This window comes from Amblyraja radiata, chromosome 11, assembly GCF_010909765.2.
Source record: "Amblyraja radiata isolate CabotCenter1 chromosome 11, sAmbRad1.1.pri, whole genome shotgun sequence".
In the NCBI taxonomy this organism is placed as follows: Eukaryota; Metazoa; Chordata; class Chondrichthyes; order Rajiformes; family Rajidae; genus Amblyraja; species Amblyraja radiata.
The window spans coordinates 4,846,649-4,868,472 of record NC_045966.1 but is presented as its reverse complement, the minus strand read 5'-3'; the positions used below and the strand labels follow the sequence as shown (position 1 = coordinate 4,868,472).

At 48.3% G+C, this 21,824-nt stretch overlaps 1 protein-coding gene across 3 annotated transcripts in view; it reads left to right on the top strand.

Annotated features, from left to right (window-relative positions):
• The window catches only part of sgcd (sarcoglycan delta), a 195,987-nt gene extending 174,374 nt beyond the window's left edge, over positions 1-21,613 (top strand). For all 3 annotated transcript variants that reach the window (XM_033029213.1, XM_033029215.1, XM_033029214.1), the window contains exons 6-8: positions 558-630; positions 16,185-16,308; positions 20,721-21,613. In XM_033029213.1, the coding sequence (XP_032885104.1) occupies positions 558-630; positions 16,185-16,308; positions 20,721-20,897 (374 nt within the window). In that variant the 3' untranslated portion in view covers positions 20,898-21,613. The remainder of the gene's footprint in view (positions 1-557; positions 631-16,184; positions 16,309-20,720) is intronic.
• The last annotated feature ends 211 nt before the right edge of the window (positions 21,614-21,824 follow it).

The window sequence follows — 21,824 nt, the reverse complement described above, 5'->3', positions numbered from 1 at the left end:
CGGGATGGAACCCGGGTCTCCGGCGCTGTGAGGCAGCAACTGGTCAGTTATTGAAACATATAAGATTATTAAGGGCTTGGACACACTAGAGGCAGGAAACATGTTCCCGATGTTGGGGGAGTCCAGAACCAGGGGCCACAGTTTAAGAATAAGGAGTAAGACATTTAGAACGGAGACGAGGAAACACTTTTTCTCACAGAGAGTGGTGAGTCTGTTGAATACTCTGCCTCAGAGGGCAGTGGAGGCCGGTTCTCTGGATGCTTTCAAGAGAGAGCTAGATAGGGCTCTTAAAGATAGCGGAGTCAGGGGATATGGGGAGAAGGCAGGAACGGGGTACTGATTGTGGATGATCAGCCATGATCACATTGAATGGTGGTGCTGGCTCGAAGGGCTGAATGGCCTACTCCTGCAACTATTGTCTATTGTAACTCTACCGCTGCACCACTGTGCCGCTCTAAACTAGGCTAAAACTAAATGGAGAGGTTTTGTGCTGATCCCCATCATGTGGTATGAGTTGTGATATCTCTTCATTAATGTCGACTAATCTTTCCCTGCAGGTGCTGAAGGTGCCGTCTTTGAAAGATCTATTGAAACACCGCAAATCCGGGCCGAGCCTTTCAAAGAACTACGGTAAGGAACCGCCATTCTCCCGGTCTTTCGCTTTTTTCCCTTCCTTTTATTCTCCTTCTGATCCCATTTTCTGTTCCCACCGGGAGAGTCCAGGACCAGAGGTCACAGTCTCAGGATTAAAGGACGTTCCTTCAGGAAGGAGATGAAGAGGAATCTCTTTAGTCAGAGGGTGGTGAATCTGTGGAATTCTTTGCCACGGAAGGCTGTGGAGGCCAAGTCAGTGGATATTATTAAGGCAGAGATAGATAGATTCTTGATTAGTACGGGTGTGAGGGGTTAAGGGGAGAAGGCAGGAGATTGGGGTTAGGAAGGAGAGATAGATCAGCCATGATTGAATGGCGGAGTAGACTTGATGGGCCGAATCACTTATGAACAAGAATTTTCATTCTCCTTTTCCTTACCCTCTCTGGTTCCACCCCCCCCCCCCCCCCCCTTTCATTTATTCTTTTTCTTTTTTTTAAAATATTTTTATTAGAAGCAAACATATTATGGTAAAATATAATCACATATTAGAGGAACAACTTTTCATGTATATCAATCATACATTATTAAAATGTTCAATTGTGGATTGATTCTGCTTCTAGTTTGTTTTTACATAGATAGTCAATAAGAGAGACAGAGAGAGAAAAAAAAAGAATTACAGATGTCAAAAAAGAAAAAAGAGTGGAATGCATGACTAATAATACGTCATTGGAGATAGGTTCGTGAATTATAAAGTATAACTTTTCATCTAATCCTGAGTTCAAGCTTCAGTTAGGTTTCCGTGCCGAGTTAATCTATCATTCATTTCATTTATTCTCTTTCATACGTCTTTGCATTCCTGACGGATATCACGATCGAAGCAGACTTGATGGGCCGAATGGCCTAATGCTGAGAGATATGGACTCTGAGCATTCGCCCTGTCTATTTCCTTGTGACTTCATGCACCTCTATAAGGTCACCCTGCAACCTCTGATGAATGATACAGTGAGTGGCCAGCTTGCAGAGCTCTTGATGCCGAGCGGTGAAGTTTGGCTTCAAATGACCTGAGCTCACAGTTCAATGATGAGGGAATGTGCTCCATTTTAAGTTCCATCTTCTGCCTAAGATGTTGAGCTGCGACCTTGTTTCCCCTCAGCTGGAAGTGAAAATATATATATATTCCCGAGGTACTATTTTACAGAATTAACTCCGTAGACGTTGAGTTTAGTTTAGAGATACAGCGCGGATACAGGCCCTTCATCCCACAGAGTCCGAACCCGACCAGCGATCCCCGCGCATTAACACCAGGGACAATGTTTGCATTTACACCAAGCCAATTAACCTACAAACGCTGTAGGTCTTTGGAGTGTGGGAGGGAACCGGAGATCCCGGAGAAAACCCACGCAGGTCACGGGGAGAACGTGCAAACTCCGTGCAGACAGCCGTGTGGCTGTATGTGCTGTGTGGCAGCCACTCTACTGCTGCCCCACCATGACTCCCCGTGTGAAAATCGTCCATTCATTCATAGAATGGTTATTTCGTAACTTTGCAAATACAATACAAATATTGGTGATATTTCCCACACCGATGGAAAGCAGCCGTCTATCTTCCAACTGCAGCATGCGGGGAATCGTGGTGTCCTTTAGTCTCTGACACTTGCGTTGAAATGGAATTCTCTGCCTCGGAGGGCGGTGGAGGCCGGTTCTCTGGATACTTTCAAGAGAGAGCTAGATAGGGCTCTTAAAGATAGCGGAGTCAGGGGATATGGGGAGAAGGCAGGAACGGGGTACTGATTGGGGATGATCAACCATGATCACATTGAATGGCGGTGCTGGCTCGATGGGCCGAATGGCCTACTCCTGCAACTATTGTCTATGTTTCTAACTCGCGATCCATAAATGGAAGCATGCAAGTACAGCAGGCGGTGAAGAAACCGAATGGCATGTTGGCCTTTATAACAAGATCCTTACCAACTGTATCACGGTATGGTATGGCAACTGCTCTGTCTCTGACCGGAAAGCACTGCAGAGGGCGGTGAAAACTGCCCAATCACCGGTTCCTCGCTCCCCTCCATTGAGTCTGTCCAGAGCAAGCGTTGTCTGCGAAGGGCGCTCAGCATCGTCAAGGACTGCTCTCACCCCAACCACAGACTGTTTACCCTCCTACCATCCGGGAGGCGCTACAGGTCTCTCCGTTGCCGGACCAGCAGGTCCAGGAACAGCTTCTTCCCTGCGGCTGTTACACTACTCAACAATGTACTTCGGTGACTGCCAATCACCACCCCCGGACACTCCTCCCACAGGAAAAACACTATGACTGTTTGCATGTAAATAGATTTATTTATTGCTCATATCCTATGTCGCTCTTCCAGGGGGATGCTAACTGCATTTCGTTGTCTCTGTACTGTACACTGCACAATGACAATTAAAGTTGAATCTGAATCTGAATCTGAAGAGGAGTTGAGTAGAGGAGTTGAGTATAGGAGCAAAGAGGTCCTTCTGCAGTTGTACAGAGCCCTAGTGAGACCACACCTGGAGTATTGTGTGCAGTTTTGGTCCCCTAATTTGAGGAAGGACATCCTTGCTATTGAGGGAGTGCAGCGTAGGTTTACCAGGTTAATTCCCGGGATGGCGGGACTGTCATATGCTGAGAGAATGGAGCGGCTGGGCTTGTACACTCTGGAGTTTAGAAGGATGAGAGGGTATCTTATTGAAACATATAAGATTGTTAAGGGTTTGGACACACTAGAGGCAGGAAACATGTTCCCGATGTTGGGGGAGTCCAGGACCAGGGGCCACACAGTTTAAGAATAAGGGGTAGACCATTTAGAACGGAGATGAGGGAACACTTTTTCTCACAGAGAGTTGTGAGTGTGTGTGGAATTCTCTACCTCAGAGGGTGGTGGAGGCCGGTTCTCTGGATGCTGTCAAGTGAGAGCTGGATAGGGCTCTGAAAGATAAGCAGAGTCAGGGGATATGGGGAAGGGACAGGAACGGGGGTGAGTACTGATTGGGGATGATCAGCCATGATCACATTGAATGGCAGTGCTGGCTCGAAGGGCCGAATGGCCTACTCCTGCACCTATTGTCTATTGTCTATTTGTCTATTTACGTCCACCTTCGAGTTAAACCAGCATCTGCAGTTCCTTCCTATGCAGCAACCTGCTGAGTTGTGATGGGGATTTGCTTTGCCTTTTGAGTTCAGTATTTTGTGCACAAGGCCGTTAAATATGCATAATTCAGATTGTTATATTTGTAATTGCGCCGTTTGTTAGCATCTGCTTCCCTCCCAAGGTTAGCCCGCAGTTTAATATCAAGATTAATTACAGTTGCTAGCCTGCTTCTCACCAGGGCGCTGACTTCCCCTCGTACCTGTTTGTTTTCACTAATGAGACCTGAGTTTAATTAGGTTTGTGATGAGCCACCAACATTCAGTCGAGGTCGGCGAGAGGCGAGGAGCAAAGCTGAAGAGTTACGAGAGACAACACAATCGAGATAAGAAAGGGAAGGGCGTGAAAACGCACACCTCCAGATTCAGGGAAAAGAAGGGTCTCGACCCGAAACGTCACCCACTCCTTCTCTCCAGAGGTGCTGCCTGTCCCGCTGAGTTACTCCAGTTTTTTTGTGTCTATCTCCAGTTCCTCCCCAGCTGAACCATCCTACCACAACCAGAGAGCGGTGCTGAACTACAATCTATCTCATCGGTGACCCTCGGACTAGCCTTGTTTAAGAAGGAACTGCAGATGCTGGAAAATCGTAGGTAGACAAAAATGCTGGAGACACTCAGCGGGTGAGGCAGCATTTATGGAGCGAAGGAAATAGGCAACGGTTCATGTTGAGACCCTTCTTCGGACTTTGTGAGGGGGGGTGGGGGTGGGGGGGGAGTGTGGGAAGAAGAAAGGAAGAGGTGGAGCCAGTGGGTTGAGGGGGAGCTGGGAAGGGGAGGAGAGGGTTGGGACTACCTGAAATTAGAGAAGTCAATGTTCATACCGCTGGGGTGCAGACTGCCCAATGTGAGGTACTGCCCAAGTGAATACCCATATTTCACTTGGGCAGTATGCAAAGAGTGGCCACGTAGAGGAGGTCCTCTTTGCCCTTGGTGGCCCCCCAATGCCGGGACCCTCTTTGTCCATCTTTTAAGCTGCTAAGTGCTCTGATCCTGAGATAACTTTTAGTTTAGTTTAGTCTAGGGATACTGTGTGGAAACAGACCCTTCGGCCCACTGGGTCCACTCCAACCATCGATCACACTAAAGGGCCTCTCCCACGTGACGATTTTTTCCGGCGACTGCCGGCATCATTGACCGATGTATCAGGGTTGCCAAAAGATTTTGAACGTTTCAAAATCTAGCGGCGACAACCAAAATGCTGCGACACTTGAGGAAACTCCGCGTGTCAATGCGTCATCGAGCCGCGTCACCGGCGCGACACGCCGCATCACGCCGTGACTTTTTCGGTGACCTGATACGTCAATCAATGGTGCCGGCAGTCTCCGAAAAAATCGCCAAGTGGGACAGCCCCTTAACACTATCCTTCTCACTAGTCACTCCCTCAACCACTTCAGACTTTAAACTTTGGAGATACAGCGTGGAAACAGGCCCTTCGGCCCACCGAGTCCGTGCCTGCCAGGGGTCACCCCATTGACTAACCCTCTCCTACACACACTAGGGACAATTTACAATTTACAGAAGTCAATTAACCTACAAACCTGCACGTCTTTGGGATGTGGGAGGAAACCGGAGCACCCGGAGAAAACCCACACTAGCCACGGGGAGAACGTACAAACTCCGTACAGACAGCACCCGTAGTCAAGATCAAACCCGGGTCTCTGGCGCTGTGAGGCGGCAACTCTACTGCTGCGCCACCCTGTCCCACTGCCGAGATCTTTTATCTACTGAAGTATTACGTACACGTCTGCCTATTCACTTTGACTAATTCCTTCCACTGCTGGGTATTTTGCTGCTATATATTGTGTGTAGCTACACAACAAGATGTAAATATTAATCAGGGCCTGATTACTCAAGAATGACTGCCTGAATCGTTCTCTCTCTTATACTGGTCTCTGAGGAAACTCTTAGAAGGTCAACAATTTAATCTCAATCAAAATACGTCGTTATTGCTTTGTATTTTCCTCTCAGAGAAATCTAGAGTTATCCAAAACGTTAGAATGCTCTTCAATGGCTCAATGGTGGTTTAAATATTGTCGCATGCACAGAGATACATTGACAAGCTTGCTATCCAGTCATGTCCTGTCAGGCTGAAGAAGGGTCTCGACCCGAAACATCGCCCATTCCTTCTCTCCAGAGATGCTGCCTGTCCCGCTGAGCTACTCCAGCTTTTTGTGTCTATCTTCAGTTTGAACCAGCATCTGCAGTTCCTTCTCACACATACCATTACTGTCATTGAGTACAGTAGATGTTCTTCTGGAACTGATGCAGAGAGTCAGTGGTTCCTTATCATTCCCTGGTCAACTCATCCCTTCCCACCCAAACCACCCCCTCCCCAGGTACCTTCCCCTGCAACTGCAGGAGATGCAACCTGCTGTCACCATACCTCCTCCCTCGACTCTGTCCAGGGACCCCGACAGTCAATAGACAATAGGTGTAGGAGTAGGCCATTCGGCCCTTCAAGCCAGCACCGCCATTCAATGTGATCATGGCTGATCATCCACAATTAGTACCCCGTTCCTGCCTTCGCCCCATTTCCCCTGACTCTGCTATCTTCAAGAGCCCTATCTAGCTCAACTAAACCTTTCAGGTTAGGCTGAGGTTCACTTGCACCTCCTCCAGCCTCATCCACTGTATTTGTTGTTCAATGGTTCTTCATTATCACAAGCACAGATATTTTTTTTGGCAACACAAAATCACCTCAGCACCATCCCCAATTAGTACAAAGTGCGTAGAATGAGTCGCTCGAGACCGCATGCAAGAGTCGCCAGATTATACCGTCATTTTCAAAGTCCAGTCCGGTCCACGCGCTCGTTCCCTCGGAACGGTTTTACAGTTTAGTTTATTGTCACGTGTACCGAGGTACAGCGAAAAGCTTTTGCTGCGTGCTAACCAGTCAGCGGAAAGACAATACATGATTACAATCGAGCCATTTACAGTTTACAGATACATGATAAGGGAACAACGTTTAGTGCAAGGTAAAGCCAGTAAAGTCCGATCAAGGATAGTCCAAGGGTCAGCAATGAAGTAGATAGTAGTTCAGGACCGCTCTCTGGTTGTGGTAGGATGATTCAGTTGCCTGATAACAGCTGGGAAGAAACTGTCCCTGAATCTGGAGGTGTGTGTTTTCACTAGGGTTGCCAACTGTCCCGTATTAGCCGGGACATCCCGTATATTGGGCTAAATTGGTTTGTCCCGTACGGGACCGCCCTTGTCCCGTATTTGACCGCTATCACGCGGGTCGAGGGGACTGTCGGGATGGAGCGTCGCGTCCGGCCCCGCCTCACCCGTCCCGACGTAGTGCAGCCCATGGAGTGCAGCGCCAGCAGCAGCAACGCCTCGCCCGTGGTCCCGTCGGTCGGTCGGCAGCCCGGCCAGCTGTCCGACCTTCGGACCTTCGCTTACCGCCGACACCACCACCCCTCCTTCTCGTGGCCGATCATCGGTTCATGAGTTGGACGGGGCGCCGGACTTTGCACGCGATGTCGCGCGGCCCGGGCCAAAACTCCTCAGCTGGCCCCGCCGGCTGGGCTTTGTGTGCAGTCCAGCACCCGGGGCCAACTCATCATTCACCCAGTCACGGCTGAGTCGGTCAACGGATTGCCGTAGGGAATTTGTCCCGTATTTTGACCTTTTGTCCCTTATTTGGGAGTGAGAAAGTTGGCGACCTTAGTTTTCACTCTTCTGTACCTTTTGCTCGATGGGAGAGGGGAGAAGAGGGAGTGAGCGGGGTGCGACTGGTCCTTGATGATGCTGCTGGCCTTGCCGAGGCAGCGTGAGGTGTAGATGGAGCGGGGCCAGATCCAGGTGAGCTTCAGGCTGCTGCAGGACCTCCAGACGTCGTCTCCGCCCAGATCCAGCGAACCCTCGTCCCTCTCCTCTCCCACCCGGCCCGGCTCAGCCCGGCCACCTTCAGCCCTGGTGCCCCGGGAGTGACCCATGCAGCCGACCCCGAGTGTGTAGTGGGTGAGACCCCAGTTCCCTCTCTTACCGACCCTTGATCTTGTGTCGAAGATCGACAAAAATGCGGGAGAAGCTCAGCAGGTGAGGCAGCATCTATGGAGCGAAGGAAATAGGCGACGTTTCGGGCCGAGATCCTTCTTCAGATTGATTTGAGGGTGGGGGGGGGGGGGGGGGGGGTGGAGCGGGAAGAAGAAAGGAAGAGGCAGAGATAGTGGGCTGAGGGAGAGCTGGGAAGGGGAGGAGAAAGCAGGGACTACCTGAAATTGGAGAAGTCAATGTTCATACCGCTGGGGTGTAAACTGCCCAAGCGGAATATGAGGTGCTGCTCCTCCAATTTACGGTGGGACTCACTCTGGCCATGGAGGAGGCCCAGGACAGAAAGGTCGGATTCGGAATGGGAGGGGGAGTTGAAGTGCTGAGCCACCGGGAGATCAGGCTGGTTTGCGAACCGAGCGGAGGTGTTGGGCGAAACGATCGCCAAGCCTGCGCTTGGTCTCACCGATGTAGAGCAGCTGACACCTAGAGCAGCGGATGCAGTAGATGAGGTTGGAGGAGGTGCAGGTGAACCTCTGCCGCACCTGGAAAGATGCTTGGGTCCTTGGATGGAGTCAAGGGGGGAGGTAAAGCGACAAGTGTAGCATTTCTTGCGGCTGCCTGGGAAAGTGGCCGGAGATGGGGTTGATCTTGTGGCTGGCTCCGGTCTCGATGACGGGCAGGCACCGGCTCAGTGGCTCCCCCTACAGGCCGCCACCTCCCGGTGCCATCTTGCAACATAAGGTCATATGTGATAGGAGTAGGATTAGGCCATTCGGTCCATCAAGTCTACTCGGCCATTCAATCATGGCTGATCTATCTCTCCCTCCTAACCCCATGCTCCTGCCTTCTCCCCGTAATCCCTGACACCCGTACTAATCGATTTCAAGAAATTGAATCAAGAAAGTAAACAAGCGACTTCCAAGATTCTGAAAAGTCCGATCTTGGCCCGAGGGGACGTGTGGTTCCTTATTCCCTCAGGGTAAGGCGGGGTGTGGTGGGGGCATGGGACGGGTGAAGTAGGGGTGGGCTTGGCCCAGCACCATGCCTAATGTCAGCTCCTTCCACCGCTGCTCCTTGTAGCTGCCACAGGCTGGCTACATCCGCCCGCTTGTCCACCCGCCCGCCACTCTCAGGCCTCCCGTCCCCGCTCAGTTTGAGTGTAACTATCAAAACATATTTCCTTAAACCATTACCTCGCCGCGCCAGCGACCAGGGTTCGATCCCGACCTCGGGTGCTGTCTGCGCGGAGTTTGCACGCTCTCCCTGTGACCGTGCAGGTTTTCTCCGGGTGCTCCGGTTTCCTCCCACAGGCGTGTGGGTTTGTAGTTTAATTGGCCCTCTGTAAATTGTCCCCAGTGGATGAGAAAGTGGGATAACATAGAACTAGTGTGAACGGGTGATCGAATTGTCGGCGTGGACCCGGTTGGCCAAAGGGCCTGTTTCTATCCTTTGGAGAGAGATACAGCATGGAAAAGCAGGCCCTTCAGCCCACCAAATGCATGCCAACCAGCCATCCCCATACACTAGCACTATCCTACACACACTAAGGACAATTTACAATTTTTACCAAAGCCAATTAACCTACAATCCGGGTGAAACTCAGCGGGACAGGCAGCATCTATGGAGAGAAGGAATTGGCGACATTTCGGGTCGAGACCCTTCTGAAGAAACGTCACCAATTCCTCTCCATGGATGCTGCCTCACCTGCTGAGTTTCTCCAGCTTTTTGTGTCTACCTTCGATTTTACCAGCATCTGCAGTTCTCTCTTCAGCGGACAAACCTGCACGTCTCTGGAATGTGGGATGAAACCGGGGCACCCGGAGAAAACCCACGCGGTCACAGGGACAGACAGCACCTGTAGTCAGGGTCGAACCGGGGTCTCTGGCGCTGTAAGGCAGTAAAGCCCCTGTCCCACTTTGGAGACCTAAACAGCAACCTCTGGTGACCTTGCCCGCCTGCCACCCAAGGTTTCCATGAGGTCACTGGAGGTTTTGGTCACTCTCCCTAATGGTCGAAAGTGGTTTCCGCGTAGTCGAGGCTTCATCTAGGTTGCTGCTATTTTTTCATCATGATTGAAAGGGAGTTAGATGTGGCCCTTGTGGCGAAAGGGATCAGGGGGTATGGAGACAAGGCAGGTACAGGATACTGAGTTGAATGATCAGCCATGATCATATTGAATGGCGGTGCAGGCTCGAAGGGCCGAATGGCCTACTCCTGCACCTATTTTCTATGTTTCTATGAAACGGGCCTCGACTAAAAATAGGTTGCCGTTTTAAAAATCGAGCATTTTTTAGTTGCAGGTCTAGTCGAAGCCGGTTTTCTTCATAGTCGAGACAGGTTTTCAACATGTGCGTGGGAGGTGGTAGGAGGTTGCAGGTCACCTCGACCTTGATTTTTTTTTTTGGGTGGCAGGCAAGGTCACCAGAGGTTGCTGTTTAGGTCTCCTAAGTGGGACAGGGGCTTAACTCTACCGCAGCTCCACCTTGCCGCCAATATCGTATCACTAAACTAAACTAAAAGTTAAATATGCAGTATATGATCTCTTTTCTAAAATTATAACGATGGGCGATAAATTTAACCCATGAACGAAAGACATCAACAGTTAGAAACATAGAAACATAGAAAGTAGGTGCAGGAGTAGGCCATTCGGCCCTTCGAGCCTGCACCGCCATTCAATATGATCATGGCTGATCATCCAACTCAGTATCCCATACCTGCCTTCTCTCCATACCCCCTGATCCCTTTAGCCACAAGGGACACATCTAACTCCCTTTTAAATCTAGCCAATGAAATGGCCTCAACTACCTTCTGTGGCAGAGAATTCCACAGATTCACCACTCTCTGTGTAAAAAATGATTTTCTCATCTTGGTCCTAAAAGATTTCCCCCTTATCCTTAAACTGTGACCCCCTTGTTCTGGACTTCCCCAACATCGGGAAGTTGAATTTTTCTGTGGGATAATATAGCACGACACGATCTGGTTGCAAATCCATTGAATGGGAACCATGTTGTAGGTTTGTCGCAAAGCCTACCTGAAGCGTCGTTGAAAATCTGTCGCTGGGGGTGTGCGCGATTTTGGCGCCGTTTAGAGGGGGCGGGTTTAAAACGCGATTTTCTCTAGGCTGTTCAAATCGAAAATGTTCAGCCTAGTTAATTATTAACGAAAAATCGCTGAAAGACCCCGTCGCAAAAGCTATTATTAGGTTTAAAGGCCTCGTATAATAGTTATAGTAGTTTAAAAATCAATCTCTAAACCCGCGACCGCCAGCAACCGCAGGGTCCCATAGAGCAAACCACAGAAGGTATGCTGTATATTTTAACATTAAAAAGGACTTCTAAAGATCCCTTTATACAAAGTTTAATATTGCGAGTAGCTCATTTGGGGCTCATTATATCCCGCAGTATTTTTCTCGGCATTTGGGGGCACAAATCTACCGCAATGTGAACGTTCCAAACCAGCGCGTTCCACAGGGACCCACTGGAAAGCTGATTTAAATGGGCATTTATTTACAGCAATTAAACACTAAATTCCTTCCATTTGGCCTATAAATTAATGTAAATGAGATTTAAAAATCATGTTTTATTGTGAATTATTTGTGAATATTATTTGGACATTTAGGCTATTTAAAAATGTTAATCATTTATTAAGAAATGGATAGATGTTTAGATCTAGTAATTGAAGTCTGAAATTAGCTACAATTAGGTAACTAACTAATTATATGCTTTAATTTCAGGTCATCCAAGTAAGATTATTTTATATTTGTTTCAGAATGCTTCAATCTATGATAACTGAAAATTTCATTCAGTTCTCTTAATTTTTAAGAAAGTTATGGGCTTTTGACTGTTCACGATCACAGTTTTTTTGTTATGTCCATAGAAAATCAATAGGGAACAAGATGCTCATTTCCCAGTATGAAAATGGCCATAACTTTTTTAATACTTGAGATATGAAAGTGAATTAGGTGTCAAATTAAACTTATTTTTATGCTTTATCTGATGGGATAAATTACAGACTTGATTTTTAAAATCTCAAAATTTTGTAACATTGCTACATGTTGTATCTGTAATAAATGGTTTCCTTGAGTTCTGCCTCAGTGCTTTTTAAGGCTCAGCTGGCAGGGATTCAAACAGTAAAGACTCGTGAGGAAATGAATTGCAATCGCTCCTCGCTACCCTCGCTGGACAGTTAAACTTGTGATGCTGTTCTGAAGTAGCAGTCACCAACCACTCAATCCTACTCAACTGCATCTCTCTGCTTATACTACCTTGGATGCAGCTATTTTTTACCAAAATAAATGCTGCAGATTCCACATGAGTTATGTGGTTGGCGACAGGCACTTCAGGCCTAGTGCACTTCAAGTCAAAGTCAAATCTCTCTGCGCCATGCAGATGTCATTGCAATTCCACCCACATTGTGGAATTCTTTGGCACAGAAGGCTGTGGAGCCCAAGTCAGTGGATATTTTTTTAAAGCAGAAATGTATAGATTCTTGATTAGCACGGGTGTGAGGGGTTATGGGGAGAATGGTGTTAGGAGGGAGAGATAGATCAGCCTCGATTGGATGGCGGGAGTAGACTTGATGGGCCGAATGGCCTAATTCTGCCCCTGGAACTTATGGGCATTCCAAAACACAGAGGCTGCCATGACATTTATCGGTCTGAAGCAAAAAAACATTTTCGGAACGGGCGGCACGGTGGCGCAGCGGTAGAGTTGCTGCCTCACAGCGCCAGAGACCCGGATTCGATCCTAACCACGGGTGCTGTCCGTACGGAGTTTTCACGTTCTCCCTGTGACCTGCGTGGGCTTTCTCCGGTTTCCCTCCACACTCCAAAGACGTACAGGTTTGTAAGTTAATTGGCTTCAATAAAATTGTAAATTGTCCCCAGTGTGTGTGGGGTAGTGCTAGTGTAAACAGGGTGATCGCTGGTTGGTGGGTCGAAGGGCCTGTTTCTGCACTGTGTCTCTAAACTGAACTAATATTGTATTGTGTGCAGTTTTGGTCCCCTAATTTGCGGAAGGACATTCTTGCTATTGAGGGAGTGCAGCATAGGTTCACAAGGTTAATTCCCGGGATGGCGGGACTGTCATATGCTGAGAGAGTGGAGCAGCTGGGCTTGTATACTTGTAGTTTAGAAGCATGAGAGGGGACCTCATTGAAACACATAAGATTGTTAAGGGCTTGGACATGCTAGAGTCAGGAAACATGTTCCCGATGTTGGGGGAGTCCAGAACCAGGGGACACAGTTTAAGAATAAGGAGTAAGCCATTTAGAACGGAGACGAGGAAACACTTTTTCTCACAGAGAGTGGTGAGTCTGTGGAATTCTCTGCATCAGAGGGTAGGTTCTCTGGATGCTTTCAAAAAAGCGCTAGATAGGGCTCTTCAAGATAGCGGAGTCAGGGGATATGGGGAGAAGGCAGGAACGGGGTACTGATTGTGGTTGATCAGCCATGATCACATTGAATGGTGGTGCTGGCTCGAAGGACCGAATGGCCTACTCCCGCACTTATTGTCTATTGTCTATAAAATGCGAGTGGGGAAGTTGTAAGTCGGATGATCTCTTTCTGTTTCAATTATGTCCCCGTAGTTCACCCTTCAGAAGTGAAGGCGGTCCCTGCAGAATTGTCTCTGACAATGAGGTTGCTCAACCAGCCATGAAGAGTGCTCCTGACAGCCATCAACTTGCATGGTGCTTCCATTAGGCGTCACCTACACAGTGCCAAACCCAGCTGGCTGTAGCTAATATATACCATGAACAACGGCAGGAGCAAATCATTCCTGACATGACCTCCATTTTATCCATCAGCCGAAAATGGCCTTCGCAATCTTGAGCAGTTCTGCGTTGATTGCAAGATGTTGCTAGGACTCGAGGGTCTGAGCTACAGGGAGAGGCTGAGCAGGCTGGGACTCTATTCCCTGGAGCGCAGGAGGATGAGGGGGTGATCTTACGGAGGTGTATAAAATCAAGAGAGGAATAGATCGGGCAGTCTCTTGCCCAGAGTAGGGGAATCGAGAACCAGAGGACATAGGTTCAAGGTGAAGGGGAAATAATTGTATAGGAACCTGAGGGGTGATATTTTCACACAAAAGTGTGGTGGGTGTATGGAACGAGCTGCTGGAGGAGGTGGTTGAGGCTGGGAGTATTGCAACATTTAAGAAGCAATTAGGCAGGTACATGGATAGGACAGGTTTAGAAGGATATGGACCAAGCGCAGGCAAGTGGGACCAGGGTAGCTGGGACATTGTTGGCCGATGTGGGAGAGTTGAGCCGAAGGGCCTGTTTCCACACTGTATCACTCTATGACTATGACTCTAATACACAAAGTGTGCAAAAGAGACACCACATTTCTGGTGCTGACAGAGTTACACAAAGTACTTATTCGGGTCATGTTGCTCCCTCTGAGATCACTAAGAGTTCAGTGATTTACATTTATATATACTGCCCTTTGTGGCAAATGGTGTGTCATTCCGAGAGGATTTCAGTACAAGAGTATGGATGTCTTACTCCAAGTATATTGCCCCCTGGTGAGAGAACATCAGGACTGGTGCTGACACACCTGCTCCTCTTATCTAAGAATAAGGAGAGATGATTTAATTGAAAGAAGCAAAATTGTTAAGAGGTTGGACAGGGGAGAAGCAGAATGAATGTTTCTGGGACGAGACTAAGTGGGTCCCAGTCACACCGGTAGTGGGGTTGTGGGGGTAGGGGGTGTGTGTGTGGTAGGGGGGAGGGGGAGTGTAGGGAGGGGCGGTGTGGGAGTGGGAGAGGGAGAGGGTGGGGGGGGGTAGGGGAGGGGAGGGGGGTGTAGGGTTTGGGGGGTGTGGGAGAGGGAGAGGGTGGGGGATTGTGGGGATAAGGGTAGGGGAGGGGGGTGTATGTGGGAGGGGGTGGTGTGGCAAGTCAACTTGTTCTATTTGATCTATTTGTTTGTGCACGTCGGGTTGATTGCATTAGTCGAAAGGGTAGAACACAGAACACAGCCCCTGTTCGTAGAACACAACCCCCGCTGGCACTTTGCTCACCGCTCCTTCAGTTTTATTCTCGTGGCCGGTGATTGACAGCGGGCGCCGGAAGGGGCGTCGCCGAATGGCGAATAACAGACCAATAACTTTTCTAATATTTCACCGATCGGAGCGAAACTTATTTGACTCGCAGCAGAGGAGAACGGTGAGGAAGGTGGCGAAAAATCGTAGCGCTATGGGGATCGTTTTTGCGCAAATTTAATTACAACGCAGACAGGAAGTGGTCAAGATGAGAGTTTTAGTAATAGGATAGATGTTCCAGGCAATGTTCCAGAAGGGTCTCAATCCGAAACGTCACCCATTCCTTCCCTCCAGAGATGCTGCCTGTCCCGCTGAGTTACCCCAGCATTTTGTATCTAATCTTAAATTAAAAACCTTCTCTCATTCAATTCAATTGGTACTTTTATTTGTCGCATGTGCCAAGGTGCAGCGGAATTCATTTCTATCCAGAGTTCAGTAGAAGTATCATTATGCATGAGCCCTTAAGGGGCTGTCCCACTGTACGAGTTCACCCAAGAGCTCACACGAGTTTAAAAAAAAATCAAACTCGTAGTATGTACGTAGAATGTACGTCGGAGCTCGTGGGTGTCTCTTAGCGGCTCGTAACGCTAATGGCAGGTACTCGGAAAATGCAGTAAGCTCGTGAAGATTTTTCAAAATGTCCACGAGAGCCCCGAGTACCTACGAGCGGCCATTACCGTAAATCCCCGAGTTCAAATCAGGGCAAACTCGGGAGAACTCTTGGATTACCTCGTACAGATGGAACAGGCCCTTTAGATACGTCTCCGGCACAGTACAAGTGTGTAGCAGTGGTACACTGAGACAGTATACAGAGCCTTTAAGAAGGAACTGCAGATGCTGGAAAATCGAAGGTAGACAATAATGCTGGAGAAACTCAGCGGGTGCAGCAGCATCTATGGAGCGAAGGAAATAGGCAACGTTTTGGGCCGAAACCCTTCTTCAGACTGATGTAGGGTGGGGGGGAGGGGTGGGGGGGGAAATGGGGAAAAGAAAGGAAAAAGGAAGCCCAAGGACTGAAGGAGAGCTGTATACAGAGTCGCCTGTTTGGTGCCATTCCCAAGTCCCAGTTGTTGCGATTGCAGGGATCTTGACCCGACCATGAAGGTCTGTTGTCCTGGCGACGTCGCTGGGTCGGCCTGGCCAAGTGTAGCCATCTGTATTGTATGGTAATTTAGACGGACTTCTCTAATTAAATGTGGCCATCAGCTTGCTTCATGAGTGATGTCTATCTCCAACCCCCGACCTTGAACAGAGAAGTTGTCGCCAATGCATCCATCTCCCGATTGTCGAGCTGACGTTTTTCGGGATGTTTTTCATTTTTCCGGTTTCTCTGACAAAGGGCAGGTAATGGAATGCTAACTCCCAATCTCATTGTGTGGCCCTTAGGTTGGAATCACCCACTCGCTCCCTGATACTCGAGGCACCTAAAGGGGTCGTAATCGAAGCAGAAGCGGGCAACATGGAAGCAATTTGCCAAACTGAACTGAAGTTGCAATCGGAAGATGGCGAAGTGAGTGATAGAACGCGATTCATTTTAAAGGACCAAGGGCAACATACTTCTTCTTCTTATTCTTGCGTATGGCGTGCACAGCCTAAAGTTGCAAGTCAACTTGTTCTATTTGACCTATTTGTTTGTGCACGTCGGGTTGATTGCATTAGTCGAAACAGGGTAGACCACGTGAAGGTTGCAATGTCCTACCCGAGGACAACATACGATATAATACGATAGAACTTTATAGCAAAAGGATTTGAGTATAGGAGCAGGGAGGTTCTACTGCACTTGTACGGGGTCTTGGTGAGACCACACCTGGAGTATTGCGTACAGTTTTGGTCTCCTAATCTGAGGAAGGACATTCTTGCCATAGAGGGAGTACAGAGAAGGTTCACCAGACTGATTCCTGGGATGGCAGGACTTTCATATGAAGAAAGACTGGATAGACTCGGCTTGTACTTGCTAGAATTTAGAAGATTGAGGGGGATCTTATAGAAACTTACAAAATTCTTAAGTGGTTGGACAGGCTAGATGCAGGAAGATTGTTCCCGATGTTGGGGAAGTCCAGGACAAGGGGTCACAGTTTAAGGATAAGAGGGAAGTCTTTTAGGACCGAGATGAGAAAATCATTTTTTACACAGAGAGTGGTGAATCTGTGGAATTCCCTGCCACAGAAGGTATTTGAGGCCAGTTCATTGTTAGAGTTAGATGTGGCCCTTGTGGCTAAAGGGATCAGGGGGTATGGAGAGAAGGCAGGTATGGGATATTGATTTGGATGATCAGCCATGATCATATTGAATGGCGGTGCAGGCTCGAAGGGCCGAATGGCCTACTCCTGCACCTATTTTCTATGTTTCTCTGTTTCTATGTTTATTTATCGCAGGAGGGAAATTTATGACCAACAGTCATAAAATGCAAAATACATGAATTGTGAAATTAAAGTGACGAATGGAAAGGCTTGGGGGATGTGCAAAGATTGTGGGGGGGAGGGGGGAGGGGGACTCAGCCTCACCCGCTGAGTTTCTCCAGCATTTTTGTCTACCTTCGATTTTTCCAGCATCTGCAGTTCTTTCTTAAACACCATACTATCTTTGATCGGACTTTAGCGGCTTCACCTTACACTCAACGTTATTCCCTTATCATGTATCTGTACACTATAAATGGCTCGATTGTAAGCATGTATTGTCTTTCCGCTGACTGGGCAGCACGCAACAAAAACTTTTCACTGTACACCTGACAATAAACTAAACTGAACTAAACTGAAACAACAGTGTCACTCCAGTAAACCCCACTCCACTGGTTCATAAAATTCACCACACATCCTCCAGTGAATGAATTCCAGTGCTCAACCTTTTGTTAAAGAAAATCACTCCAGTTAATGAAATCCACCACACTATCTCAATGAATAAAAATCACAATAATATCTTGTTTCATGAAACCCACGGCAACGGCACTCCCATGAAATATGACATCGGTAACTCAGCACACGAGACAACTATAAAACTGCGACTATATACACTCTTAGTCTGAAGCCATCCATTTCTTCTCTCCAGAGATGCTGCCTGTCCCGCTGAGTTAAGGACCTGGCCCACTTTGGCGTCAATTGCACGTCATTTACGCGACATAATTTACGCGTTGCGACGCATGACGCGCGCGGCGTGACACGCACGTGATGTGCGCATGGTACGTGGGGACGTAGGCAATGTCGCGCAGGGCGCCCCAAGATTTTGGGATGTACAAAATCTTCGCTCGCCATCTGCGTGACACGCAAATGACGCCCAAGTGGGCCCTTTACTCCAGCTTTCTGTGTGTATCTTTGGTTTAAACCAGCATCTGCAGTTCCTTCCAACACTATCCAGTCTGCCTTCTTCATTATTAAAATCCATTAACTAAGCTCTTTCGGCTGATAAAAGCCGCAGCGAACTTGAGTTGATAACATTCATCACACTGCCTCCGTTAAAGGAATGCACTGCACATCCTCCGTTAAGGAAATGGACTGAACTCCTTCAGTTAATCGAATCCACAATACAAACTCCATGAATAAAGAACACACTGTCCTGTCATAGTTAATAAAACACATTGCATCACACTGTCACACTATCACAGATCATAACATTATCTGCACTCCCTCCATTCATCAAATCCACTTCTTGAGGAAGAAAGAACTATAGAGTTAGTCTGACATATGCTGCAGGGAAAATGCTGGAATGAATTGTCATCAATTTTCGCATTCAGACTAACAGCAGCTCGAGAAGATTTTCCTCCTGTGGATTTTCTGAATGGGAAAATAGGCTGGGCAGATCCAGTCTTGACTTCTTCACAGTCCCTTTGATTGCATTGTCCGCACATGATATTTTGTCAATCTTTGTCCAATATTCGAAGATAGACACAAAAATCTGGAGGAACTCAGCGGGTCAGGCAGCATCTCTGGAGAGAAGGAATAGGTGACGTTTCAAGTCTTTGTCCAATGCTCGTTAATTTAGAAACATAAGAACATAGAAAATATGTGCAGGAGCGGGCCATTCGGCCCTTCGAGCCAGCACTGCCATTCAATGTGATCATGGCTGATCATCCACGATCAGTACCCCGTTCCTGCCTTCTCCCCATATCCCTTGACTCCACTCTCTAGAAGAGCTCTATCTGACTCTCTCTTGAAAGCATCCGGAGAATTGGCCTCCACTGCCTTCTGAGGGAGAGAATTCCACAGATTCACAACTCTGATTAAAAACTATGTGTCAGTAGCAAAAACTCTAATATCCCTGTCTCACGGTACGAGTTCATTCCAAGAGCTCTCCCGAGTTTAAAAAAAATCAAACTCGTGGTAAGCACGGAGAATGAACGTAGCGGGTACGTCGGAGCTCGGGGACGTCTCTTAGCGGCTCGTAACGCTAACGGCAGGTACTCGGGAAGACTCGCTAACGGCAGGTAAGCACGGGAAAACTTGTGAAGATTTTTCAACATGATGTAAAGTGTCCACGAGAGCCCCGAGTACCGACAAGTGGCCATTACCGTAAATCTCCGAGTTCTAATCAGGGAAAACTCGGGAGAGCTCTCGGAATGAACTGTTTCCGTGGGACAGGGGTTTAAATCAGTGCAAGTGAACCACAGGTGAGGATTAGTGGCTGACTTCACCAGTAACAGAATTTTCAGGTTTAAGAAGGAACTGCAGATGCTGGAAAATCGAAGGTAGACAAAATTGCTGGAGAAACTCAGCGGGTCAGGCAGCATCTATGGAGCGAAGAGAATAGGCCTAGTGGTGGATAATGGAGGAGGTGAATAGGGGACTGAAGAGGGAGAGTGAGCTGCGTTCACATTAATCTTATTTTTTACAAGTTATGGGCTATGGGTGAGTGGTGGAATATTGCGTGGGGGGACCAGGTCTCCCGTGTGACAGAGACCCAACGGGTCCCACTTTTAGTGTCCTTTAATTTTTGCTCCTTTCACCTTGATTCCTATAAATAAGATGAGTTGATGGTTGTTCAATCATTTAATAATTGCGCCGTGCTTTCTGGATTAGTGCAGCGTTAACAATTTATTTAAACCGTGCAATGTTTGCAAAATTAATAAATCCCTTCATCCATCAGATTTTAAACTGTTTGTGTGTGTGTGTGTGTAAGTTAGCATTCCGAAACTGAAATGTAAAACCTTGTGGCAGACGCACTGCCAGTACAATATCTGTCATGTTTTAAGCTTCTCTCCCATGGTCTCCTCACATTAAGTGAGATGACTTTGTTAGAAATTAATACCAACATTCTGGCAGCCAGCCAGTGGCATTCCTGCCTGTTCAGTAAATTCAAATCCCCAGGGTCAATTTACCATGATGTTTTTTCCTCTCTCTCTCTCTCTCTCTCAGCCGACAGACTTCATTGTCAAACGTGCGATTCCTTTGTTCTCTTGGCTGGGGTAATTACATTAGGTGGCGGTTCGGCACGGTGGCGCAGCGGTAGAGTTGCTGCCTCACAGCGCCAGAGACCCGGGTTCGATCCTGACCACGGGTGCTGTCTGTGTGGAGTTTGCACGTTTTCTGGTGCGGCACGGTGGCGCAGTGGTAGAGTTGCTTCCTCACAGTGCCAGAGACCCGGGTGCTGTCTGTGTGGAGTGTGCACATTTTCCTGAGCGGCACGGTGGCGCAGTGGTAGAGTTGACGCATCACAACGCCAGACGCCCGGGTTCGATCCTGACTACGGGTGCTATCTGTGTGGAGTTTGCACGTTTTATGGTACAGCACGGTGGCGCAGTGGTAGAGTTGCCGCCTCACTGCGCCAGAGACCCGGGTTCAATCCTGACCACGGGGCGATCAATGATTGGTGGGCCGAAGGGCCCGTGTGCGCGCGCTGTATCTCTAAACTAAACCATACTCATTCACCACCACCCCTGGCAGCGCGTTTTAACCAAGTCTTTGATCTTGTTTTTTATTTCTCTTCATTCAGATCATTTTGGAAGCCAGGGACATTCGACTGCCCGGCCTACCTATGGGATCGTACTCTTCCACGCCGTCTGCTCGGCAAAACACCTTCGAGGTGTGCGTCTGCCCGAATGGAAAGCTGTTCCTTTCTCAAGCCGGAGTGGGGTCCACCTGCCAAATAAACAGCAGTGCCTGTCTATAAAGTGGGGAGAGAGTTGAGGGGGGGGGGGAGGGGGGAGAGGAGAAAAAAAGAAACAGAGAGACATAAGTCCACAGGCACCATCGACAGCTGGCAGAGACTTACTAAACGGTCGGCCATTTCCCCGTTACTTGAGCCTGCCGCGCCCTGCGCAGTAGCCCTCTTGAGTAGACTTTGTGCTGACCGACTTCAACCCTGCTCGGAAAGTGTCGTCTCACAGCGGGAGATAAAGCGGATGGAAGGAGGAGTCAGTGAGACGCGTGTGTTCCTATACAATCTCTGTTCAAAGAGGGAGGACAAAAATAAAACAAAAGTATGCCTTTGCCTTAACTGAAAGCACTCAGCGAGGAAAGCACATTATTTTTAGGTTTCGTGTGTGTGTGTGATTGGGAGTGCAACGATTGCAAATATAAAATAAAGCTGATCGACTTCCACTATAGGAGCTAGTCCCAGTAATCATCAGGTTATGGACTGTGAAATGTTTGGTTGTGGTTACATTAGGAAGGAGAGGAGAAGGTGCGAAGACGGTATAACAAGGTAATGTGGTTTAATTTCTACGCTTCAGGGAACGTGATGGCGGGTGTCGATGATCACAATAATCCCGTTTTGAGGGATTTTTCGTTGTGGTACGTCAGCGTACTCCAGTTATACTGTTCTTTTTGAAGTCTAACATCGTAAAAACGTTGATCAATGAATAAATTCTTCACTTTTTAATCCTTTCTTTTGGGACGTTTGTTGAATTAATCGAAGCCGACGATCGAAACCGGCACGTAGGTAACGGTTGTGGCGCAGCGGGTAGAGCTGCTGCCTCACAGCGCCAGGGACCCGGGTTCGATCCTGACCTCGGGTGCTGTCTGTGGGGAGTTTGCGCGTTCTCCCCATGATCCTCTGGGTGCTCCGGTTTCCTCCCGCATCCCAAAGATGTGCGGG